This window comes from Ovis aries, chromosome 1, assembly GCF_016772045.2.
Source record: "Ovis aries strain OAR_USU_Benz2616 breed Rambouillet chromosome 1, ARS-UI_Ramb_v3.0, whole genome shotgun sequence".
NCBI lineage: Eukaryota > Metazoa > Chordata > Mammalia > Artiodactyla > Bovidae > Ovis > Ovis aries.
Window position 1 is genome coordinate 256,123,946 of NC_056054.1, and position 26,287 is coordinate 256,150,232.

A 26,287-nucleotide genomic window follows, 5' to 3' on the forward strand; every position below is an offset into this window, starting at 1 on the left:
TTCTGTGGCAAAGCAGCAAGGTGCTCAGTGTGAGCAGACTGTGTGAGGGTGTGCAGGGACAGGGAGGGGTGTTGGGCCCACACAAGTGCTGGGAGCAACCCCTGTGCAAGGGGAAGCCTTGGAGTCAGCACTCCTGATCAGCCAGCCCAGGGTTCCTCAGAAGCATGCCCTGTCTCCAGCAGCCTGTGATCTTGAGGCCACCTTCTACTTGCCCAAGGGAGCTTGGTCTCATGACCAGGCCTCCATGCATGGAGGCTGCAGGTCCATTGTCACAAGGCCCCTCTGACTGGACCTCAGCTGATAACCTGGGAAACAAAAGCCATGGCTCTCTGCACTCTGTCTAGCCACTCTGTCACTACCCCGCTCTCCTCTCCCTAGAATGAGGCTTTTAGCAGCAATGCCACCAACAATTTGCCTGAGGAAGAAAAGTGTAAATGTGAGTATGTACATATATTACTTTGCAAACCTCCATGCTGTGGATGGGCCAAGTGTTCTTCTCAGTTAAATAAACTACCAAATTGCATTAACATCAGCCTTGTCAGAAGATCAGCTGGTGGTGGGAATTCAGTGTGTGCTTCTTCCTGCTCTCAAATGTGCATATCCTCACTGTGGATGAATTCTCCATAGCACCCATGCAGCTCTCAGACATGTGACATGATGGGCAGTGTAGGGTTTGTGTGGAGTTGGGTTGAGCCTCAAGCTGATTGGAATGGAGCACATTCTGCCCACCCAGGGTCTGGCTGTCCAGGGAAGCCAGGCCAGGGGGTAACTGTGTGTGCTGTGGGCAGGGCTCCTATTCTAGCTGGGGATGAAGGGTAGCTGACTCTCAAAGCTCACTGGTGCTGGTGCTCTGGGGACATGGAGGGGAGATTCAACACCTTTTGAAGCTGACAAGAGTGTTTGAGATGGTTCTCTGAGGCAGAGAGGGTCCAGACAGTGGGTGGGCTGATCACTGTGTGCTCAGATCTCAAATAGTTTTTGAGAAATCCTAATGATTTCCTAGTTTCACAGCTAAGACATCAGGAGGACTAGAGAGCTTCCTCACATACCAGGGCTTCTGGTGCCTGCTGGGTTGAGTGTGTGTGTGTGTGTGTGTGTGTGTGTGTGTGTGTGTGTGTGTGTGTGTGTGTGTGTGTGTGTGTGTATTACATCTTGGTGAGCATGTGCCTGTGTGGTTCTGCCGGGTTCTGCCCACCAAGCTGGCCTGTCAAGGCTTGCTCCCCCTCTGGTCTGTGGTTAGAAGGGCTCACAGCAATTCCCACCCAGCTAGCTCCTGGTTCTCTGTGAAGACTGTTGATGCCAAGTACAGTTATATTCTAGTTCCTTAGGAAATTTTCATGTTGACCAGAATGTTTAACAGAACAAGCCATTTCCTGAATGTGTTCAGAATCTGAGAGACATGGATATAGGGTTATGCACTATATGTATATGTATGCATAATTTAAAAAAATCATCTTATTTATTTTTTCCTTCAACTGTTTATTAAAATTTATTTTAAATAAAATTTTATTTAAAATTATGCCAAAAATTAGTTTAGGCTTATAGAGAGTTGTAGGAATATTCTGAAGACTTTCCATATGCCTTTTACCCAGAATGATAACTTTTTACGCCTCCCACGGTATTCATGGCACTTCTGTGAGGTAGGCATTTCTTCCCCCATTGGACAGATTAGGACTCTGAGCCTCAGAGAGTCCTGAGTCTTGACTAACTCAAGACCATACAGTGGCAGAAAGTGAAAGAAAGTGAAGTTGCTCAGTCGTGTCCGACTCTTTGCGACCTCATGGACTGTAGCCTACCAGGCTTCTCCGTCCATGGGATTCTCCAGGCAAGAATACTGGAGTGGGTCACCATTTCCTTCTCCAGGGGATCTTCCCAACCCAGGGATCGAACCTGGGTCTCCCACATCGGAGGCAGACGCTTTAACCTCTGAAAATCCGGGACTGTCGGTGAGTGTACTGACCTTGTGTGGTGTGTGAATGTGTCGCTGTCCCGCTGCTCCTGTTCCCGGAACTTCCTTTCTTGTGTTGTAGGTCTGCTAGCTAGAAATAGTCTGGGTACCTGACTTTTTTATTTCACTTCTGTTTTTGAAAGATTTTTGCTGGGTATAGAATTCTGTGATGACAGTATTTTTCTTTCAGTCCTTCAAATGCATCGCTTCATTTTCTTCTTGTTTGCATGGCTTCTGACAAGGTAACAAAGATTTTTCTTCTGTGTTCTCTTAGGTCTGTGATCCAATAACTTTCTTATTTCTTATTTCTGTTCAAACAGTCAGGTGTCTCTTAAAGATATTTAAAGGATATGAAAGAAATTTTACATATTTAGCCATGTAGTGACCATTTCCTGTGTTCACTATTCCCTTATGTGGATCCACATTGCTATTTGGTGTCATTTCACTTTTTCCTGGAAGACCACCTGTAACATTCCTTGTTATGAGAGTCTTCTGGTGATTAATTCTATCAGCTTTTGAATATTTGAAAAAGTTTTTTATTTCATTCTTGTTTTTGAAAGATGTTAGCTTGTATATGTCTTAAAGTTACAGAATTCTAGATTAATACATTTTTCTTTCAGCACTTTACAGGTATTGCTCCATTGTCTTCTTGCTTGCATTGTTTCTGAGGAAAAGTTGCTGTCTTCCTTATATTTATTTCTCTGTATATAATGTGTTATTTTTCCCTGGCTCTTATGATTTTTCTCTGTATCACTGATTTGGTACAGTTTGATTATGATGTAACTTTGTTTGGTTTCTTTTGTTTCCTTTGCTTTGGGGTTGTTGAACTTTTTGGATCTATGGGTTTATATTTTCTCTCAAATTCAGAGTATTTTCAGTAAAACTTTCTTCAGATCTTTCAAGGACTCCAGTTACATGTATGTTAGTCTACTTGATGTCATCCCATAGCTCACTGATACTCCAATAATTTATTTCTTTTCTTTTTACTCTGCATTTTATTTTAGATATTAATATGTCTTCAAGTTCATTAATCTTCTGTAGTTAATCTGGGATTAATCTGATGGGGAAACAGTGGAAACAGTGGCTGACTTTATTTTTGGGGGCTCCAAAATCACTGCAGATGGTGACTGCAACCATGAAATTAAAAGATGCTTACTCCTTGGAAGAAAAGTTATGACCAACCTAGATAGCATATTGAAAAGCAGAGGCATTACTTTGCCAACAAAGGTCTGTCTAGTCAAGGCTATGGTTTTTCCAGTGGTCATGTATGGCTGTGAGAATTGGACTGTGAAGAAAGCTGAGCGCCAAAGAATTGATGCTTCTGAACTGTGGTGTTGGAGAAGACTCTTGAGAGTCCCTTGGACTGCAAGGAGATCCAACCAGTCCATTCTAAAGGAGATCAGCCCTGGGTGTTCTTTGGAAGGAATGATACTAAAGCTGAAACTCCAGTACTTTGGCCACCTCATGCAAAGAGTTGACTCATTGGAAAAGACTCTGATGCTGGGAGGGATTGGGGGCAGGAGGAAAAGGGGACGACAGGGGATGATATAGCTGGATGGCATCACCGACTTGATGGACGTGGGTTTGGGTGAACTCCAGGAGTTGGTGATGGACAGGGAGGCCTGGCATGCTGCGATTAATGGGGTCACAAAGAATTGGACATGGCTGAGCAATGAACTGAACTGAATCCAATCTAACATATTTTTCATCTCCCACATTATAGTTTTTACTCTAGGAAGATGAGTTGTGTCTTTTTAAATATCTCTGTTTAACTTTTTAAAAGAATACTTATTTGGCTGTGTTGGGTCTTGGTTGCAGCATGTGGGGTGTTCATTGCATCACGGGATCTTTCACTGAGGTGCACAGGCTCTCTAGTTGTGGCATGTAGGCCTAGTAGTTGTGGCATATGAGCTTAATTGCCCTGTGGCACATGAGATCTTAGTTCCCCTACCAAGGATCGAACCTGTGTGTCCTGATTGCAAGGTGGATCTTAACCACTGGACCACAAGGGAAATCTCTCTGTTTAACTTTTTGAACATATGAAATGCAGTCATAATAATTGTTTTCTTAAATAATTGTTTACTAATTCTAACATTTGTGTCAGTTTCAATTGATTTTTTCCCCTCCTTGTTAAGTAAGGATCTATTGCTTCTTTTCATGCCTAGTAATTTTTTATTGGATGCTAGACATTGTGAATCTTGTCATGTTGTGTATTGTACAGTTTTTGTATTTCTATAGATATTCTTAGGATTTGTTAACTGGGACTGGAGTGGTGCTCAGTCTGGGGCTAATTACCTCCCACTGTTGAGGCACACAGCCCTTCAGAGTTCTTGCCCCAATGTCTCATGAATGAAGACTCTTTTCACTCTGGCTGATAGGAGCAAGCACTATCCCAGGTCTGTGTGGATGCCAGGCAGTGTTTCCTTTTTAATCCATTTGGGTGGATCTTTCCCAAGTCTTGAGCAGTGTTTTTGGTACATCCTTAATGAGCAATCCTTAGCTGAAGACTAAGGGAGTCACTTTGCAGACATACCTCCTTCTTCTCTTGTGAACTTCAGCTGCCTTGTTTTCTCTGGACTCTTAGCTCTGTCTCCCCACTCTCTGTCCCATGGCCTGGAATTTTCTCAAAGCAACAATCTGAAGCAATTAGGGGGCTCACCTCATTTGTTTCATATCCCTCAGGGTTTATTGACCTTTATTGCCTGATGTCCTGTGTTGTCTTATTATGTTTTGTCTGTATTTTGGTTGTTTCCAGTGAAACCTGATCCTTATTACACGATGTTGGCTGGAAGGGAACATCCTTTGGTCTTTGGCTTTTCATTTAATCATTTATTTGTAGGGGACACTGGTCTAGGCCTTTGAGTGAGAACACTGGCTTGGGCAGTGGTGTTGCCTGGTCTGGTTAGCATCCTTGATTTTCATTTGCAGTGTTTTACAATTAATTATGTAAACATGTAAATTAGCTGCATGATTTCTGTACTCCAGACTCTTTGCAAGAACTTTCTGCTATTCAGCTCTTATTGAAAACCCATTATTAAGAGCTAGTTTGGTTGTATCTTATGAATACTGTGAATTGTACAGTTCGTCATGTTCACATTTTTTTGCTTGACTTTTTTGACTGTCAGGAGTCTTGGGCAATATCTTAGTCTGACTTTAATGATCGAGTAATATATTTTAAGATGTATGTCTGTGAACAAACTTTTTTTGCTCCAGCCTTCTTTTTTTGGCTTATTTGCCTTTTGTCTTATGTCGCTCTCAAAGTTCTCAGTTGCAAATAAGAAAAACCTGTTCTCACTCTCCAGGTGATTCAGGCAGACAGTCAGTGTATCAGAGCAATGACTAGGGAGCTCAGAGTCTCTGGGAGGCTCAGAGGACCAGGCTCGGAGCCTGAGTCATACCAGGACTGGTCCAGGGGGAGAGACAGCCCCTGTGCTGAGAACTGGCAAGAACTGATGCTGAAACCCACGTCATGGCTGCTCCTGCATGCAGAATCCAGGGACATCCCGCACCTCACTAGATTCATTTCTGGTGAGTTTCACGTGATTATCTAGTGGGAGAAGCCTAAGTCAGATGCCTCCAACAGAGCTGCAAGAGAGGCTGCTGCGCTGGGGAGGATGGTGTTAGACCTCCCCAGTGTAGTACGGGCATTCAAAGGTATTGGGCAGCTACTCACTATTGTTATTGATAGGTAGCTATTATATCCTGATATTATTTTAAACAGTGATAGCTTCAAAATTCACCAATAATCCTTTTGTGGGGAGAAACAGGAGAGGGTTAATGCAGATGAGCGCAAGCACTCCTGTGCACAGCTCCCAGCCCAGTGCACCCTCTCTGGGCCCCTCAATCCTCTGTTCTTCCACCAGAGCAGACAATGGAGCACAGACCCTTCTTGTGCTCTCAGGGCTCCAGGTTGATGCAGGTGGAAGTGGGCATGAAATGTTTGAAAGTTAGTAAGAACCAAGGGTCAGAGGGACTCCACTCCTAGCAGGAAATGAGACCCTCCCTTGGTCCTTTTATCCAGCTGGATTTCAGGCTTGGTAAGCATTGTCACTCGCCTCAAAGTGGAAGCAGCTCTTAAAGACCGCCTAGCCTGACCTCATTGGAATAATGACCTCTTAGCTCCGTTAGTGGCAAAGCTGAGATATACATTGGTGAGGGGGACAGAGTGAATGACACCCTACTGCCCCTGACCCAGGACAGACTTTCCTGGTGTCCTAGGCTCAGACAGAGCAGATGGGGACAGGTGGAGGACAGTGGGGAAGCAAGAGCATCAGGGATGGGCCAGGCTCCTAACTGGAGCAGGAGAAAGGACCTGGGCCAGAGCAGCCCCACCCCCCCGCCACTGTCCTGCAACCCCTTCTTTGGCTTATTCCCCCCTCCTCCCTCCTCTGTTCTGTCTTCCCTGGATCCCCCAGTGAGGCCCAGGTGACTGAGCATCCTCTGGCAGAGGGAATTAACACACTTAATTAAAGTGTCCAATGAAGAGCTTTCCATACTTCTTAATTACAGTTTGAGTCCTTTGGGGGATGGTTTGAAATGAAAGTTTCACGTGTTTCCTCATTCAGCCTACGGTGAGCCAGCGGGCCCCTCAGGGCTCAGGTAGGAGCTGGCAGAACCCTATTCTGCAGCAGCGTTTCTCAGCACAAGGCGGCAGGGCGTGTGCAGTGGGAGCCTGGCCCCTGGACGCCCATGCTTGTCCACCTTGCAGGAGGGTGGGGCTGGGTTTTCTGGTTGTGAAAACAGAACAAAAGGAAACAAGAATCCGATAGATGAAGCTTGTGTCTCCAGCTGTCCTTCTTGTCACCGCAGGGCCTGGGGGCTGTGTAGCCCATGGTCAGGCAGTAATGGGGGACTTCGTGGACAGGGTGTGCAGGGGAATGGTGGAGCCCTCTTCCCAGACCCTGCAGAGCAGGGACACTAAACAGGGAGGGCCTGGCCACCTTCCCAGCATCAGGACAAGGACTGGACCCCTTGGTGGGCAGCCCTTCCCAGCATCTCCCATTTGTGTTCTGGAAACTGAGCTGATAGGAGATCTGAGTCAGCTGGGCCCATCCTAGGGGTGGGTTGCTTGGCCTGAGCCTTGGGGAAGCAGATTTGCCTTTTTAGCCCTGAGTGACAGCCCGTGTGACAGCTGTGGACATTTCTGCGACCTGGGTTGGCTGATAGGGTCTCTGGGCCAAGGCTGCAGAGACCCTTTCCCCTCCGTCTAAAAGGAGGGCAGCCTGCCACAGCAGCCTGGAGATGGCAGTGAGCCCTGCTTTCCTACCTCCCACTCTGGGCCCAGCCCTCTGACCCCAAGGAGGACCAGATGGGACGCACCAACCATTCAGTGGCACCCCTGCACTGGTATGAGCGGTAAACACGAGCATGCCACAGAGCAGATTGTGGGGCAAGGTTCGGGTGTGGCTCAGCGAGGGGGAGACTCTTCAGGTGGGGCACGTGCTGCCAGGCCTTGGCAGACCCTCCATCAAGTCTCCAGCTGATTTCTTGAGCTCTGTCTCACGTTTTGCCCCATTTCTGGCCCTCATGGATATCTCTCTACCTCCACCCATACCCGCTGTAGAGATGACAGGGCAGAGAGGAGTCCTTCATGGAGGGAAATGTTGTACTGGGGTTTGGGGGCTCACAGCCTACCCAGGTATCAGCCTGTGACCTGGGTACCAGCCACTCCCAGGAACTCTCATGGGCACTGACCCCAGACTCCTGGGAGTCTCTGGCTTCAGGTGGTAGCAGTGGTGAGATGTGGGTAAGGGATGGCTCTGTGCAGAGGACGTCTTAGCCTCATGTCACCAGACCTGTCTGGTCACTCCCCTGGGAATGTCACTCCCCTGATGTGCTGTCTCCACCCGTAAAGACCCAGCCCAATGCCACCTCCTGCAGGTTGTTGTTCAGTCGCTCAGTCGTGTCTGACTCTTAGCGACCCCATGGACTGTAGCACACCAGGCTTCCCGGTCCTTCCCTATCTCCTGGCGTTTGCTGACATTCATGTTCATTGAGTCAGTGATGCTGTCTAACCATCTCATCCTCTTCTGCCCCCTTCTTCTTTTGCCTTCAGTCTTTCTCAACATTAGGGTTTTTTCCACTGAGTTGGCTGTTTGCATCAGGCGGCCAAAGTATTAAAGCTTCAGCTTCAACATTAGTCCTTCCAATGAATATTCAGTGTTGATTTCCTTTAGGATTGACAGGTTTGATCTCCTTGCAGTTCAAGGGACTCTCAAGAGTCTTCTCCAGCACCACAGTTTGAACGTATCAATTCTTTGGCACTCAGTCTGCTTTATGGTCCAACTCCCACATCTGTATATGACTACTGGAAAAACCATACTTTGACCATATGGACCATTGTTGGCAAAGTAATATCTCTGCTTTTTAATATGCTGTCTAGGTTTGTTACAATTTCATACAGGACACCTCTGCAGTTCCCCAGCAGGGAGTGACCTTGCCTTTTTTTGGCCTCTCAGTAGCCCTGTCTCAAGTTGCCTTGCATCTTAGGTGTTTGCACCTGAGTCTGACTCCGTCAGCTTAGCCAGGCTGCTGCTGCAGGGCAAAGGGTCGTCTGCTTTCCACTGTGGATTCTGTGCCTAGCCTGGGCCTAGCACAGAATGAGCCCCCGGCGGGTGTTTGAGCGAGTAGAGATGCCTCACATCCTCTGTTGCTACCTAGAAGCCACCTGAAGGTACAAAAATCCATTTTCCTGGGGCCTGCACTGAGATGGGGAGTGAGGATCATGGGAGGCTGTGGGAGTAAGTGGCCCCATGGGTGAGGTCCAGGTGAATGCTGCTGGCTATAGCTTTGATAGCATTGACTGTATGGACGTTGGTCGGCAAAGTGATACTCTGGTTTTTAATACATCTAGGCTTGTCATAGCTTTCCTTTCAAGGATCAAGTGTCTTAATTTCATGGCTGCAGTCACCATCTGCAGTGATTTTGGAGCCCAAGAAAATAAAATCTATCACTGATTCCATTTTGTCCCCTTCTATTTGACATGAATTGATGGGATCGGATGCCATGATCTTAGTTCTTGAATGTTGAGTTTCAAGCCAGCTTTTTCACTCTCCTCTTTCACCCTTATCAAGAGTCTCTTTAGTTCCTCTTCACTTTCTGCCATTAGAGTGGTATCCTCTGCATATCTAAGGTTGTTGATATTTCTCCTGGCTACCACTCCAAAATTTAGTGGCTCAAGACAATGAGGCTATATTCTTTGCTCGGGAATCTATAGTTTGGGCAGGTCCTAGCAGGGAAAGGGTGTCTCTGACCCACTTTAATGGCTCCAAGGCTGGGCTTGAGGCATCTGAAGGCTCCCCCACTCACAGGTCTGCTGGCTGGGGGTCTCCGTTTCTTGCCATATGGGTGTCTCCGTGTGGTCCTCCCGTGTGTAGGCTGCCTTCGGCATCCTCTCAGCATGGCGACTGGGTTGGAGGGCTAGCTTCCAGAGTGTGAGGGAGCTGGAGCTCTCTGGACAGAAGCTGTGCTGCCTTTTCTAACCTTGCCTTTGGAGTCGCACACCCGCAAATTTCCCCCCGGAGAGGGTGACAGCGATGCACTGGAAGGAGCACACGTGGGCTGGGGCGTATTTTGTGAGCCATCATGGACATTACGATCTGCCACACCTTTCCCACTGCCTGTCTAGAGGTGTAAGACCCTTTGGAAGCTCCTGCCATCCCTGGGAGGGAATTGTGCCCCGCGGTGTGGCCACAGGCCTGGCCATCTAACCCTGGCCCACTGGGCTTGCTTCTGATTTGGGTTTAAGTCAACCCGGTGCCCATACAGAGCTTCCTTGAACAGTGTTTGTTATCTATTCCTCACACACCTGGTTGGGGTCCGTTTCCCCTGAGACCAGGGTCAGACGTGGACCTGGAGGGCTCCAGTGTGTCCCCCTGGCTCCTGGCCAGGCTACTGCCCCTCCTCCACTGTAATTAGCTCGTTGCCTCCCATCCCATCACCTCACACAAGCTTCTTGTCTCCCTGGCTCAGCGCTCACACTGTTCCCTCTGCCTGAAATACGTGTTCTCCTCTCCACTTCCCGTTGGGCTGCTCCCCACCACTTGTGGCCTTCCTGACTACCAAGCCGCACCCCCCACCCCAGAACCCTTGCCCTTTTGTGACCTCCTGCTCTGCTGCTGGCCAGACCTTTCCATAAACCAGCACAACGTCCTGCACGAGGTGAGGTCGTAGGCGTCATACCTGGGTTTATACGTCAGCTCCACTGCTTCCCAGCCACATGACCTTGAAGGTAAGAACCAGCTTATTGGATCCCGATGAGGATTAATGAGGAAAACTAAGAATTTCTGGTCTGGTGCTGAGTAGAATTTCAGTAAGAACATTTCCATTCCTTCTTTCTGGAGCTTCCTAGTAAGTGCTCAGGATGAATTTTCTCACCCTCATTTGGGTGAAAGAGGGAAAATGCATCTCCCTGCTTAATCCTGTGGGCCTAAACCGCCAGAAGATTATGAGAACATTGCTGAGCTGTGAGCAGAGAGGAAAAGCTCAGTAATGATTTGCTTGCTTATTCTTAATAAAATCCTACCAGAAGAGCTGAATCTTTGCTCCTGAAAAGAGCTCTGCGTAGCTCTGGTGGTATCTGAGAGCTGTCTTTAGGGCAGTGGGGCAGTGTGACCTTGAGAACAGAGCTGTGTGGGCAGGATGGCCCTCCCATAGGATGCAGGGGGCCGCAGAAGGGTAGGGGGCCTCGGGGGGGCCTCGGGGGGGCCTCAGGGGAGGCCTCCTTCCCCTCCCCCACCCAGCCCTGGCTGAGCTGCTTGGATGCGCTGCCCCCTGGGGCCTCCCCGTGGCCGCAGCTCCAGCGGCAGTGCCCAGCCAGGTGATGGCTCCAGCTGCCCGCTGCTCTTTGTGGTGAGCCTGAGAGTGACCCGGTAGGTGGGCTCTCCATATCCAGGTTCCAGCACCTTCCACGTGGGGCAGTTGTTGAAGGTGGGGTGTGAGGTCAGGAAGAAGCCTCTGCCCTTCGGGGGAGAGGAGTGTGGACGCGGGGGCCCCTTGACCCGCCCCACTTCTGGACGTGACACAGGGCAGCAGTGGGTGAGGGGCTCCTTGGTGAAGCTCTGTCTCAGAGCCCTGGGGCCAACGCGTGGAGGCTCCTTTCCCGCTGCCAGTGCCGGACCGCATTGCCTGGGGCTCTGCTCTGAGGGGTGGTCGGTCCCCTTCAGGCTGGTGAGCCCCGCCCTGGGGCCACGGGGCCACAGGTCAGGGTGGAGGCCCGGCAGTCAGTCTTAGCCAAATTGGGACCGGGGCAGGATGCACTGGCCACGGACACACCGGCCACGCTTGCCTGCAGTGAAGGGTGCAGACCGAGGCCACGGCGAGGAGGAGGCCTCCAAGTAGGGAGGCCAAGTTGACAGGTTCAGACAGAGTCTGAGCCACGCTGGCCCGGCAGCCATGGAAAGAGTGTGGGTGGTCCTGGGGAAGCTCTGAGGCAGGGAAGAGGAGGGCTTCTGTTCTGAGAAATGAAAAAAAAAACTGACCTGGAAGAATGGGAAGAAATCATTCCCTTTTGCATCAAATCCATAATGAGGCTGCCATTCAGTCCAGGGCTCAGTTTGGGGTGCTGCACCCCAGGTGTTTTAACCTATCCATCCTTGATTTTCTAAGCCTTCCTTTTTCCTGAATTCCTAGTTTCTGGCCTTCTAGGTTGGGTCAAGCACTGCCCGAGTAGGGGGAAACCCTGCCTCCTGCCCATCCCAAGAAAAAGGTTCCTTGGCTTAGGCGAAGCTATTCCTGGAGCTCCATGACATCTACAGCGGTGGCAGCGATGACGTGGCAGAATCCTGTAATCCACCATGACCCAGAGATGCCGAGGAGCATGAGGCATAGGAACTCAGTCCCCGGTCCGACCGCCTCATCCTGGCCCCACTCAGCTCTGGCCCTGGGCAAGGAGCTGGCAGCTTATTTCCCCTTGTGTAAAATGGAGGTGCATAAGTACCCGACTCAGAGTTGAGGACTGACCAGGGTAGACTTAGGGGCTTACTGTTGCTGCAAGCACGGAATTCCTACAGGCTTTAGGCAGGCAGGTGTCCCGTCTCCCCTGTTGATTGCTGCCGTGTAGATCTGTGCCTGGCACAGCCCCTGCGGTGTGTCTGACACAACCTCCATAAATACATAGTTCAGGTGGTCGTCTTTTATTGGGTCCGTGAGGAAGCTGAGAAAATACTGACCCTGGCCAGGACCCCATACCTAAAAGGTTGTCCTGTGCGGTCCCCAAAACGCTACTCGTTTCTTGGGCATTTTCTCCTCCTGCCTAGCCGTTACCCTGCAAGCCACTGGGGAGCCACTGGTCGTGGCTGGTGCCCTGAGAAGGGACTTGGCAGAGAAGCCTTGCAGAGATTTCTGCTCTCTCGGCTCCTCCATGAGCCTCCTGTTCCCTCAGTGGCTTTTAGGGGTTCTGCTGTCTCTCCTTCCTGTCCTAGGAGGAGCCTGTTGGAGAAAAGGACCATGTCCCTTCCCCGAGGTGTAAGGTGCTCTGTGTCACCACAGATGGGAGCTCCCAGCTGGCCGTGCAGTGCCTCTTTAACTGAGGCAGCAGGAACTTGCCATTGCTCTTGGAAGGGGAAGACCCATGCGCTCCCTGATTTCATCCTCTTCCTGCTGGCTTGGGGTTGCTCCACTTCTCACTCTGGGTTCCCCTAAGCAGTTAACAGCCACGCCTTTCTCCGGCCTCAGAGTCAATCCTCCCAGCGTGGGAAGCCCCCACTTCTCATTTTCATGTGAGTTTAAGTAGGGATTTAAAGTAATTGGAAAGCACTTTACAGATTTAATTTGTACTGGATGCTCAAAGGGCAGTTTCCAGGTAAACTTAGCCAGGAGATCCTGGGTGTATTACTGCTCACCCCAGAGATGTTCAGAAGAGACGTGGGGCTATTCTGACAGCAGCAGATATAGTGCAGTTCAGTCCTGGCACTACCTGAGCTAAGCTGGTATCAGACTGCTCAGGTTTAAGTGGGGGACTCACAGTTCCCCCTAGACTGACATCCACCTCAGACACCAGCTGTGAGTGAGGTCCCCACGGTCCTGCACTTCTGACCAACTGGCTACAAATCTGGGGGTTCCCCCGGCCCTCCTCAGGTTCCATAATTCACCAGAACAACTCACAGAACTCAGGAAAGCACTCTTACTTACAATTATAGTTTTACCACAAAAGATACGAATCAGGTACAGCCCAGTGAAGAGACACAAGGGGTGGAGTCTGGGCAAGCCTGGAACCAAGCTGCGTGCCTTCTCCCTGTGGAAGACGACTGCCCTTTCCTTACAAATGCCAGCTGTCAGGAGAGGGCTGCCCTTGTCTGCTGCACTGCTGAGGCTTCCGAACTGGAAAGGGACCTTTCCCAGGGGAGTCCTATTGTGTTGCCTGGCTCCATCTAACCAGGGACCAGCTACCCTGCCAGGTTCGGCCTGTGGACATCCCATCTGAGACCTGGGGAGAGGCAGAATGGAGAACTCTTGGGCCCTGAATCTTTTGCTCTCCCTGCCAGAGTTACCTGTCTCTCATAGCCCAGAGCAGAAGGGACTCTGAGCCAAGCTCAGTGGGTCCAGTCTACCTCTGAGCCTCCCAGGGCCATAGCAGAGGCTTGGTGGGATGGTGTAGCATTCCATGCTGGGCCTGACCCAACAATGTTCCTTTATCGCCCTCCCTCCCCACCCAGATGCTCAGAGTTTCTGCTACTGCATTTCTGCCACTGCGAGGCCTCAGGGGACCTGCACAGGGTTAAGTCAGAAGCCAAATCCTGCAGTTTGGGAAATTAGAAGTATTTATGGGATTCCGCAGAGACTTCCTTTTTCCCATAGTCCTACCAGTTGTTCTTAGTTGGAGATGTTACTGCCCTTAGGGGGATTTGCAAATGTGCAGGGGAGTCCTCGCTTGTCACAACGACTGGGGATCCCACTGGCACGCACCCAGCAAGGTCCAGGGATGTTAAATATCCAGTGAGGAGCTGGGCAGTCAGGTATACGTTTTGAAGAATAGTCCTGCCCATGAGAGGCACTGGGGAATGATCCATTTACTTCCCCTGCCCTCTGGTTCCTTGGAGAGTCACCTTCCTCATCAGTTCGAGGCTAAAATAAAAGAGCGTCCCTCTATCCCAGCCTGTGACCAAGGGCAAAGTGTTATTTCCAGGTGAATGTAGGCCTGTGACAGAAGCATTCTGTAGTGCACACACTTTCTCTGATTGTTGTTATGTGGCTCTTATGGGTCAAGGAAGACCTGGATTTGTGTGGTAAGAGTTCACAGGGCAGGGAGTCCCCTGCAGCCCACCCAGTGTAGACTTGGATTCCTCACCTCAGTGTCCCTCTCTGGGTCCCACCTCCCACTCTGTCTCTGCATCTCATCTTTTCCTCTGGGCTTCTTGATTTCATCATCTGTTTTCATTCCATGAAATGTGTTTAGAGGAGCCAGGCCCGGATCACAGCTGAACCCCTCTCTTCTTGTTTTACAGTCGGGAAGACATCTCTGATCACACGGTTCATGTACGACAGCTTCGACAACACGTACCAGGTGAGTTCCTGGGTCCCCGCCCCTCACTAAGCCTCATGGTGTTTGTAGCCTTGACGGCTGCCTGGACACCGTGCCAGCCACCCTCCCAGGACTGCTGACGCTGGAGGAGAGTAGGGTGTGCATGGGGCCCAGGGCATCTATGTTGCCTCGGAGGAGCCTCCCATTTGCACCCTGGTCCCAGCCCAGTAAAGACCCTGAGCCCTTCTGAAGCTCCAAACCTCAGCAAATGTTTCCAGGAGAGAAAGGACAGCTTTCAATTTGTGTTCTCCTGCCCCTATGGCAGGTCTAAATCATTACAGTGTTTGGATTCTTGGGAGTCATCATATGGAGGTGGATGGGCAAGATTCTAAATGAGGGTCGTGAAAGAGCAGTAGGGGAATGTGCTTCTCCAGCGTGGCTGTTGGCTGGACCTTCATGTGTGTGCACACGTGGTTGCTGGGGCCCTTCCTTCCCTGGAGAAACTAGTGTGGTGGGCCTACACTGCTTACATGGGCAGGAGGCTAGGTGAAGTGACCTGAGTGCCCCTGGCTCTCAAGGGAGATCTAGAGTCAAACAGAAATGGCTCCAGGAGCCGAAGGCTGAGCTCTTGAAGGTCAGTAGCATTTCACTTTTCTGGCACCATGGATGCATGGGAGGTTTGTCAAATGAAGTGAATTTCCCCTGCAACTATAGCTGTTATCATAAAGCACCAAACTTAATCATTTCAACTATTTTTAAGAAAAAATTTATTGTTTTCTTCCTTAAGACAGACAAGTAGTAGTGCATTTTTCTAAGCCAGTGGGTTCTGTGAGATGGTAGTTCTAAGGGATGTTAGTTGGAGAAGGAAATGGCAACCCACTCCAGTATTCTTGCCTGGAGAATCCCATGGACAGAGGAGCCTGAGCGGGCTACAGTCCATGGGGTCGCAAAGAGTCGGACACGACTGAGTGACTTCACTTAGTAGGTGTTGTCTGAGATAGAAAGGCAAGAGACTGAGGATCACTGGTGAACAGAATTCTACTGCAGGACTTCTCAAGGCCTTTACCATATCAGTGCATGGTTTTAATCTGCTGGAAGATGTAGTGTGCAGAATCTCCCGGATGTATTTGATCACGGAATCCTTTTGTCATTGAGTCCTCAAAGGATAAATATTTATAGAACACCCTGAGGACTGTTGTGCTGAGAGGTCTCCCCACCTTCCCGGACTTACAGAACATGCAGAGCGCAGCTCACTGCCAATTATAGTTCTGTGTCTGCTCTAGTCTGTCTGTCTCACTCTGGACCAGTCAGCATCCTTGCCTAAAATACAGCCCCTTTCTCTGCCTCCCTCTTATCCCTTCTTTTCTTCTGCTGTCGTTTGAAATACCAGATAACTAGTAGACTTGGTAGGAATCGACTAAAGGGTAAGGCCATGGGGTCCCAAATGACGTACACAACCTTGGACATCAGCTCTGGGATGACTGTCTCGGCCACACTTGGTCTTGTTTGGTGCAGGCCACGCTCTGTACCAGGGTGGGCTTGCCAGAGGCCTCTCTTCCCTGCAAGGGGAGTCCTCCTGCATCATTTTACATCTGAATCACAGCTTTAACTTCAGTTCTTAAGTCTGACTTGGTGTTCACTTGTGTGTGTGTATGAATGATCTCACAGACATTATTTTGATTATTTGATCTTTTAAATGTTATAATACTTATAATACTTGTTGATGCCCATTAATAATAGTGACACTCCTGGTTGGTTGGTATTCTTCACAGTGATGGGCAGCAGAGGAGGCCTCAGGGTCTTTGCAGTGGCCCTCAAGAGCCTCAGCGGTCCTTTGTTGTGGATCAAAGCCTCAACTTCTCCCCATGTTGTTGGAGTCCCTCACAATCTCAGCTTACCTCTATCTTCAGTGTCATCTCCCATGACCCACTGCTTGTCCTATATCCTATGGTCCAGGCGCCTCCCTGCTTGCTGCTCCCCAGTCAGTGACACTCTGAGGCCTCTGTGCCTTGGTTTATGGTGTCAGCTTTGCTGGAATGCCCTTCCCACTCCTTCTCTGTGCTATGAAATGTTCTTCTGACTCACCAAGGCTCAAGCGCATGTCTGCCTGTGGTTGGGCCATGCCCACACTCTGTGCCCCATGGTTGGGCCGTGCCATGCTCTGTGCCCCGTGGTTGGGCCATGCCATGCTCTATGCCCCATGGTTGGGCCGTGCCATGCTCTGTGTCCCGTGGTGGGCTGTGCCATGCTCTCTGTCCTGTGGTTGGGCTGTGCCAGCTCTGTGCCCCGTGGTTGGGCTGTGCCAGCTCTGTGCCCTGTAGTTGGGCCATGCCCTGCTCTGTGCCCCGTGGTTGGGCTGTGCCATGCTCTGTGCCCCGTGGTTGGGCTGTGCCAGCTCTGTGCCCTGTGGTTGGGCTGTGCCCTGCTCTGTGCCCCGTGGTTGGGCTGTGCCATGCTCTGTGCCCCGTGGTTGGGCTGTGCCAGCTCTGTGCCCTGTGGTTGGGCCATGCCCTGCTCTGTGCCCCGTGGTTGGGCCGTGCCATGCTCTGTGTCCCGTGGTTGGGCTGTGCCAGCTCTGTGTCCCGTGGTGGGCTGTGCCATGCTCTGTGTCCAGTGGTTCGGCTATGCCAGCTCTGTGCCCCGTGGTTGGGCTGTGCCATGCTCTGTGTCCCGTGGTTGGGCCGTGCCATGCTCTGTGCCCCGTGGTTGGGCCGTGCCATGCTCTGTGTCCCGTGGTTGGGCTGTGCCATGCTCTGTGTCCCATGGTTGGGCTGTGCCAGCTCTGTGCCCCGTGGTTGGGCTGTGCCATGCTCTGTGCCCCATGGTTGGGCTGTGCCAGCTCTGTGCCCCGTGGTTGGGCTGTGCCATGCTCTGTGTCCCATGGTTGGGCCGTGCCATGCTCTGTGCCCCATGGTTGGGCCGTGCCCTGCTCTGTGCCCCGTGATGGGGCTGTCCCCACGCTCTGTGCCCGTCTGCAGCTCCCTCTCCCCAGTACGCTGTCCTCCCAGCTCTACAGGAACGCCTCCTGCTTTGGATGGGTTCTCGGCGTTGCTGAGGCCCGGACCCTCAGATTCAGTGCTGCGTTTGTGGGCCCTCGCGGGGCCTGCCCACAGCCGGTGTCAGGTGCCTCTTCATCCCACAGTGGCTTCAGGAGGGACTGTCTGCCTTGATTTTTAGACCCCATCACACTAAGTTGCCACAGTGGCCCAGGGTCAATGTCCAATGTCGTGCAAACAAGCAATGAAAGCCCAAGTGCCCTCCCCACTGCAGGCTTTTCTGGCTTCTTTTTTTTTTTTTGACTGCAGGTGGAATTTCTTTCCTAATACCTTCTAAAATGGTAATTAGGCTGGGAGGCTGGGGCTCCAATTCTCTGTGTACACAGGCCCATTTTAATAAATTCTCTGGAGAGGGAGAGAGGGAAATGTTAGTTTTTCTTAGCATGATGGCAGAGACACTTGGGAAGTAGATGCCAACCCCGAGGGCTCGGGGATGTTCCCAGTTGTCCTCTGCGTGGTGATCACTCCCCAGCACTGCCCACTCATACCTCATGTGTCAGCCCTGTAGCCCAGGGCCCTCCCGCCTCGCCTTTATTGGCTGAGGTGCCCAGACAGTTTCCAGGACTGACTCCCTCACTCCCACCTTTGCTGCGTCTCTGGCTCTGTCTCCTGCCCCGCTCCCCTGCTCACATACTCTGACAACACGTTTGCCACGTGCTTACTCTTTGTTGCCACAGAATCTGGCTGTGCCCTGAGGCAGGGCATGGAGGGTAGAGGGTGTTCCACCTCATCCTGTGTGACAGTGAGTCCCCCCGCCCCCGGCCGTGTCTGGGGCTGAACTTGCCTGAGGCCCCAAGGGGCTGGCATGAGGCCCCGGGCGTGCAGAACAGGGTTCCCCACTAGACCTATCTGGGATCCTGCTGATGAGGCTTTAGCGGCCCTAGAAGCTCGTTGGGGTTTGGACTCATGGGGCAGAGTGGAGAGCTACGGGGGCTTCCTGAAGGCTGGCTCTGATGGGAATCAAAGAAGCCTGCGTTTGTAGGAGACGGGCCTGGGGGCCTGGGCCAGGGCAGGATGTCAGTTGCAGCAGGGCCCCACAGACTTGGGGCAGCTCTGCAAGTGGAAGGGCAGGGAGGGGCATCACTCATCAGTCACGCAGGGCTGAGTGAGGGGGCCTGGGCCAAGCCTGGGTGGGACACACAGAACCGTGGGAGGGGTGAGCGAGCAGAGTAGGCCTGGGGGTTGCAGAGGAAGGAGAGGTTTGAGTGGGCCCTGGGTTTCTGTCCAGACACCCCGGAAGAGTGTCAGTACCATCAACATAAAGGGAAACGAAAAGTCGAGTGGGAAGTAATGGTGGAAAGGCCAAGTGAAGATGTTTGAAAATGGCTGTTATGTGAGTGGGCCCAGGAAGGGCTGGCAGGATCTGGATCCCTGAAGCCTTAAGAGCTGATGAGTTTCCTGGGTCGGATTGTAGACAGCAGGCGGAGGGCCAGGAGGAAAGGCCTTTCTCCATAGAATCCAAGAGGCCACGTGTGCTTAGGTGGTGTTCAGGTAACCACCCGGCACCTGAGGAGAGAGGGGAGGGTCTTCACCCCTGTCGAGGTGGGCAGAGTAGGGTCACATGCGGAGGAGAGCTGAGTCACACACTGAGTCAGCACATCCTCTGATATTAGCTCCTTCTTTTCCTCTAAAACAATGCTGCCTTCAGAGGCCTGGGTTGAAATCCTACCTCTGTCACTTAGCTGAGAGTCTGAGCTAGCATCCCACTTTCTTAGTGTTGCATTTTTTTAATCCAGAAATTATTTGGATGACATTTAACCCCTATATCACCTAGATCAGTGGCCTCAAACTTCAGCAGTAGGAATGTGGTCAATTTGTATTTAAAGCATAGCTCATGGATGCCTTAAAGCCTAGATGATGGGAAATTTTAGATGAGAAATACTGTTGACACAAATGTGCATTACCATACTCTACAGAGAGCAATACTAAACAACAACTCCACTGCAGATTAAGTTGATGATGATGAAGTGGAGTGAACACTCACTTGCTTACCACGTGTTTGTATGGGAAACTGGGCCCTCCTATCCAAGCCTGCATGTGTCTATGTGCAGAGCTCTGGCACTCTGCCGCGTGCTGCCAGGTCCCCAGACTTCTGGCAGAACAGTGAACTCTGTCTTTGGCCAACTCTAGCAACACGATGATTTTATCATATTAATACAGTTAAGAGTTCCCTGTTTCACAAATACTAGGTTCTGTGGTCAAAATGTGAGGCAGCACTCTTATACAGTGAAATACCCCCTAAATGCCAGGCAGCTTGGCAAGATGACCCTGCCCTCAGACACCCACTGGAGCAGCACCAGTCACCCAGGTGCTCCATTTGGACATTTACCTAGGACTGGTCTGAGGGCAGATTGACTGTGACATCTGTTCTTTCCCTCCCTCCTCTCCTCTGGCTTCTCTTCCACTCTTTTGTCAAGCATATTAAAATCAGGCATGTGGTCAGCCTCTAGTGCAGAAGGCTGACTAACCTGGCTTAAACAGGGGAGGGTTTCGGTTTTCCAGGTGCTGGAAGTCACAGTGGGCCTTGAGCTGGCCCAGCTGTGCGGTGACGCCATCACGCACGTCCCAGGCCTCTGGGCATTCTGCTCTGCCTTTTTGTTCTGTAGGTTCGTATCTTCATGCAGCTTGGCTGTTGCTGCTTCAGACATCACCTCTGCATTCAAGGCAGGAAAAAAAAGGATAGCAAGAATTTCCCTGGAATCCCATCCCCCTCCAGCAGACTGCAGCTTGTGTCTTATTGGCCAGAACTGAGTCACTCAGATGGTAAAGTGTCTGCCTACAGTGCAGGAGACCTGGGTTCGATCCCTGGGTTGGGAAGATCCCCTGGAGAAGGAAATGGCAACCCACTTCAGTATTCTTGCCTGGAGAATTCCATGGACTGAGGAACCTGGTAGGCTACAGTCCATTGGGTCGCAAAGAGCTGGACACGACTGAGTGACTTTACTCACTCACTCACTCACTCACCAAGTCACCTGATCACCATTACCCTCTAGAGAGGCTGGGAAAGCAGTTTTTCTTTTATAGTTTGCAGGCCTGCAAGGGAGTAGGAGGTTGCTAGTTGTATTAGGGTAGTCCAATAGCACCTGCTAGTGTTCATAAGTGAAGTGGCCCCATCATACAACTCTGGCCCAGGTTTTAGTTGCTGCTACTGCTAAGTCGCTTCAGTTGTGTGCGATCCCATAGACAGCAGCCCACCAGGCTTCCCTGTCCCTGGGATTCTCCAGGCAAGAACACTGGAGCGGGTTTTAGTAATCCTTCCTAATTTACTTTGTGGGTTACTTGTAGATGCACTTAAAAGTCCTCCTCCCAGAACCCCTTTCTCCCTGAGAGCCGAGGAGAGGGCTTGTGCATTTGTGAGCCTGTGGGAGAGCTCTCAGGGAGCTTCAGGCCACACATCCCTCGGCATCGGTATAGCTTTTGGAAGAATTGACTAATTTTGATGAAACTTAATCCCTTACTTGTTGGTGATGGACAGGGAGGCCTGGCATGCTGCACTTTATGGGGTCGCAAAGGGTCGGACAGGACTGAGCAACTGAACTGACTGACTGACTGAACCCCTTATTTGGGCTTCCCAGGTGGCACCAGTGGTAAAGAACCTGCCTGTCAATGCAGGAGACATAAGCAATGTGGGTTCAATGCCTGGGTCAGGAAGATCCCCTGGAGGAGGGCATGGCAACCCATTCCAGTACTCTTGCCTGGGGAATCCCATGGACAGAGGAGCCTGGCGGGCTACAGTCCATGGGGCTGCAAAGAGTCAGACACGACTGAAGTGACTTGCATGCACGCATACAACCCCTTGTTTAAAGTTGGAAAGTATATATTGTTGGTTGATATTTTAGAGCACAGTCAGGAAATGAAAGAGCAATCAATACATATTTATATTGGTTGGTGACTAGCACAAGCCAGTTCCCACTGGGAGGAAAGTGGCCATGGGGACTGTGTAATCTTTGAGGCTAAAGTATTGGAAAGAATCCAGGTACCTGCCCTGTGGCCTTCCAGCCAACTGCCCCTCCCCCAAGGTACTTGGTTGAGCTGCTGGCCAGGCCAGACCCTGCCCAGCTTGTTTTCCTGAAGCTGCTGTCTCCCTCCCCCACTGCACCCATTTGCTGGTCTGAATCCCTAAGTTTCACCAGCTTCATTTGCATGCTCATTTGCATGACTTTACCCTGATACTCTCCTCTGAGGGTTGGTGGTGCAGGGCATAAACAGCAGCTTCATTGTCAAGGGCCTGCCATGCCCAGCTGCTTTTTGCCACTTGCCAAGATGCTTCCCCAGCCATGGGCCAAGGCCTGGCCAAGGCTGAAAGAAGACACGCATACATTCCTTTTCATGATTTCTTTTCCTGAGAAGAGAATCTCGAGTCAACTTGTGCAAATTACCATGCAAATTTCTACCACAGACTTTATTACTGTGTCTTGTCAGAAAGTAGATGCAAAATTACATTTCATAATAAATGCATGTAGCAAAAACGATTTCAACAAGTGCCTCAGGAAACATCTCTTTCCTTGGGCATGTGCTGGGCCAATGGGAGCTTTTGTGCAGAGGGAGGCGTATAATATGCCATCATTCTTCACTGTGTGTCTGAGCCCCTGTTAACACTAGTTAACATACCTGCGGAAGAAGATAAACGTGGATGCAACTATGAAATCCGTCTTGTTAAGGTCCCTCCTTTTTTGTATAAGATGAAGTGGCTGCCATTTTTCATAAGCAGTACAGTTGGCAATATTGAAAGAATAAATAAGCAGTGCCAGGTTTGGGGTGATCTAAACACAGCAGTGCAGTCTGGCTTCCTTGGAAGGGCATCATGCAGTAGAGGAGGCTCGCCCAGCACAGCCAAGGAGGGGAAGGGAGAGAAGGATCGTGGGGGTCATGGAGAGTCCCCAGAGGCAGGCCTGCTGCTCTTGTTATCTTGATATCCTCTTTACATCTTTGTGGAATAGTTTCCAGCAAGAATAATTCACTGCCTACTTCATAAGAGGAAACAGAATACAGAGAATGAATGCTGTGATTCCTTTGCAACTCATTTCTCTGAAGGCCAGCCTTTCCTGAAGCTCTGTGCACCACACTCATTTACTGGGATGTGAATAGTAATTATAAGCACCAAAGTTCCCAGGACCAAGAGTTTGGGAAACATCGGATTACATGAAATTGTTCCTGATTCTTCCGTGCAGGACTTCTCAGAGCCTTTACTGTGTCAGTGTGCTTTATGGCCCCCCACTACGGGCTGGAACATGAAACCTTTCCTAGAAACACTTGATCACAGTTCACTTTCATCCCTGTAGACAACCTCTCTCATGAGGCTATGTTCCACAAAACCAGCCTGAGAAGTGTTATTGGAGGGTCTCCTGTAGGTTGAGTGGGTGGGTTTCTTCTACAGCTTCTCTTGGAAATCCTACCCTCAGTCGGTCAGTCCTCACTTTGTTTGTACAGAGTACCTTCACATAGTCTAACTCACTTGATCCAAGAGTCCTTGAAGGAAGTTATGATTGTCCCCATTTTAGAGATGGGAAGCTGAAGGTCAAAGAGGCTGTCATTATTCCAGGACAAGCCCATTAAGGCACCAGCAGAGGTCCCTGAAAACAGACCAAGGACCCATTTGGATGAGGCACTCGGCTAGCTGCCTGCCAGATCCTCCAGGGCTGGCCGTGCTCCGCCCCAGGAGGCACTGACAGAGCGTCTAGGTTTGTCTCAGAAATCTGTCCTCCTCCCCCGTGGAGGCTCCTGGTCGCCTCAGTGCCGTGGCCTCTGGCATCACCAGGGCTGTGTGCATATCACTGATCCGGGCTTTACCTTCAAAGCAGAAATGACTTCCTCCCCATCTCACCTCACACTCATCCCTCACAATCTTTTTACAGCTTTTTCTTTGCAGCTGCACATACACAGTTGCATGCACACCTGTGTGTCTCCACTCATATGCATACTCACACACATTCATACACCTGTCCCCATCAGTACACACACACTGTATGACCTCCGCTGAACTCTGGAGGGAGCGGAGGTTGTGGCACGTAACAGGAAATCAGCAAGATTTCTGGGGCCTTTCGTAGGAGGATGTGACCTGCCTGTGGTGGTGGTTTAGTCGCTAAGTCATGTCTGACTCTTGAGACCCATGAACTGTGGCCTGCCAGGCTCCTCTGTTCATGGGAGTCTCCAGGCAAGAATACTGGAGTGGGTGGCCATGTCCCTCTCCAGGGGATCTTCCCGACCTAGGAACTGAACCTGGGTCTCCTGTACTGCAGGCAGATTCTTTACCAACGGAGCTATGAGGGAAGCCCGTGGCCTGCCTGGGTAGCTAGTTGTTCTTTCTGTCTGGTGTTCCCATATTATCCTTTCAAACAATTCCTGTTGATCTGTTTTCAAATTCACTGACTCATCTGTCATTTGCTCTCTACTGTTAAGCATTTTAAAACTTCAGATGTTGTATTTTTTGTTCTAAATTTGTATTTGCTTCTTTATAGTTTCTTTGCTAAAATTTTAAAATCTGGACATTCATGATGAGCATATTTTTCTTTATATGCTTGAGCATAATTATATTAGCTCTCTAAAAATGCTTGCTGCTTTCAACATCTGGGTCACCTCAAGTTTGGTCTCCATTTATTCTTTTTTTTTTTAAAATTGAATATGGCTTTCACTTTATAGTAGTTTTGAGTTGTATACTACACATTGTGATTAAGACTATGGATTCTGCTTGTTCCTTTGAAATACTATTCATTGAACCCAGATTTCCAATTCTCCTCCCTGTGGTAGGCAGCAGTTTAAAGTTCTGTTCGCCTTTGTTTGCCTGTCTGTTTGGTTTACAGTCATAACTTGCTTATGGTCTCTTTGGGCCAGGGATTTGAGTAGCATTTTCATGCAGAATTTGGGGTGCCCTGTCTGTGGCTTTCTCATCTCCAGGATTTTCCGCATTTTCTAGCTGCTGTGATAGTTTTATGACCTGTTCTTTCATTTTTAACCAAGAAGACTATGGGTTTCTTGCCAAGTGTTAGCCCCCACCCCTCAGCTCCAGCCGGGACTGCCTTCGGGTGAATAAACAATCATAAAAATAGGAGGCTCACCCAGAGCCATTCCCTTAAGTTTTTTTTTTTTTTTTTAAATTTTAAAATCTTTAATTCTTACATGCATTCCCAAACATGAACCCCCCTCCCACCTCCCCTCCCCATAACATCTTTCTGGGTCATCCCCATGCACCAGCCCCAAGCATGCTGCATCCTGAGTCAGACATAGACGATTCAATTCACATGATAGTATACATGTTAGAATGGCATTCTCCCAAATCATCCCACCTCTCCTCTCCTCTGAGTCCAAAAGTCCATCTTCCTAAATTCCATATATATGTGTTAGTATACTGTATTGGTGTTTTTCTTTCTGGCTTACTTCACTCTGTATAATCGGCTCCAGTTTCATCCATCTCATCAGAACTGATTCAAATGAATTCTTTTAACGGCTGAGTAATACTCCATTGTGTATATGTACCACAGCTTTCTTATCCATTCATCTGCTGATGGACATCTAGGTTGTTTCCATGTCCTGGCTATTATAAACAGTGCTGCGATGAACATTGGGGTACATGTGTCTCTTTCAATTTTGGTTTCCTCGGTGTGTATGCCCAGAAGTGGGATTGCTGGGTCATAAGGTAGTTCTATTTGCAATTTTTAAGGAATCTCCACACTGTTCTCCAGCATTTATTGCTTGTAGATTTTGGATCGCAGCCATTCTGACTCATTGTGGTTTTGATTTGCATTTCTCTAATAATGAGTGATGTTGAGCATCTTTTCATGTGTTTGTTAGCCATCCGTATGTCTTCTTTGGAGAAATGTCTATTTAGTTCTTTGGCCCATTTTCTGGAGTTGAGCTGCATAAGTTGCTTGTATATTTTTGAGATTAGTTGTTTGTCAGTTGCTTCATTTGCTATTATTTTTCTCCCATTCAGAAGGCTGTCTTTTCACCTTGCTTATATTTTCCTTTGTTGTGCAGAAGCTTTTAATTTTAATTAGATCCCATTTGTTTATTTTTGCTTTTATTTCCAGAATTCTGGGAGGTGGATCATAGAGGATCCTGCTGTGATTTATGTCTGAGAGTGTTTTGCCTATGTTCTCCTCTAGGAGTTTTATAGTTTCTGATCTTACATTTAGATCTTTAATCCATTTTGAGTTTATTTTTGTGTGCGGTGTTAGAAAGTGATCTAGTTTCATTCTTTTACAAGTGGTTGACCAGTTTTCCCAGCACCACTTGTTAAAGAGATTGTCTTTACTCCATTGTATATTCTTGCCTCCTTTGTCAAAGATAAGGTGTCCATATGTGTGTGGATTTATCTCTGGGCTTTCTATTTTGTTCCATTGATCTATATGTCTGTCTTTGTGCCAGTACCATACTGTCTTGATGACTGTGGCTTTGTAGTAGAGCCTGAAGTCAGGCAAGTTGTCCCTTAAGTTTTTGACTTCCCTCTAGATTCTGCCTGTTTGTAAGTGCCTTCAGGGAGTGGTTACATTTTGCTCAGAGATTATCATTGTAGTCTGCAGGAGGGTTGGTCTGATAGGAATCCTGCCAAGGCCAAAATCAGAAGCCCTCTTCCCTCTGTCTGGGATTTACTCCCCCATGCCTCCAATCCACTACTTCTCCCTCCTTCTGCATGCACGCCTGCTCAGTTGCTTCAGCTGTGCCAACTCTATGGACGGTAGCCCGCCAGGCTTCTCTGTCCATGGAGTGGGTTGCCATGCCCTCCTCCAGGGGATCTTCCCCTCGCAGGGACTGAATCTGCGTCTCTTATGTCTCTCACACTGGCAGGCGGGTTCTGTACCACTAGTGCCACATAGGAAGCCCCCT

At 49.7% G+C, this 26,287-nt stretch overlaps 1 protein-coding gene across 1 annotated transcript in view; it reads left to right on the forward strand.

Moving 5' to 3' along the window:
- RAB6B (RAB6B, member RAS oncogene family) overlaps positions 1-26,287 on the forward strand; it is a 63,996-nt gene that overhangs the window by 14,512 nt on the left and 23,197 nt on the right. Inside the window, exon 2 of the mRNA XM_004003327.6 lies at positions 14,392-14,450. Within this exon, the coding sequence (XP_004003376.3) occupies positions 14,392-14,450 (59 nt within the window). The remainder of the gene's footprint in view (positions 1-14,391; positions 14,451-26,287) is intronic.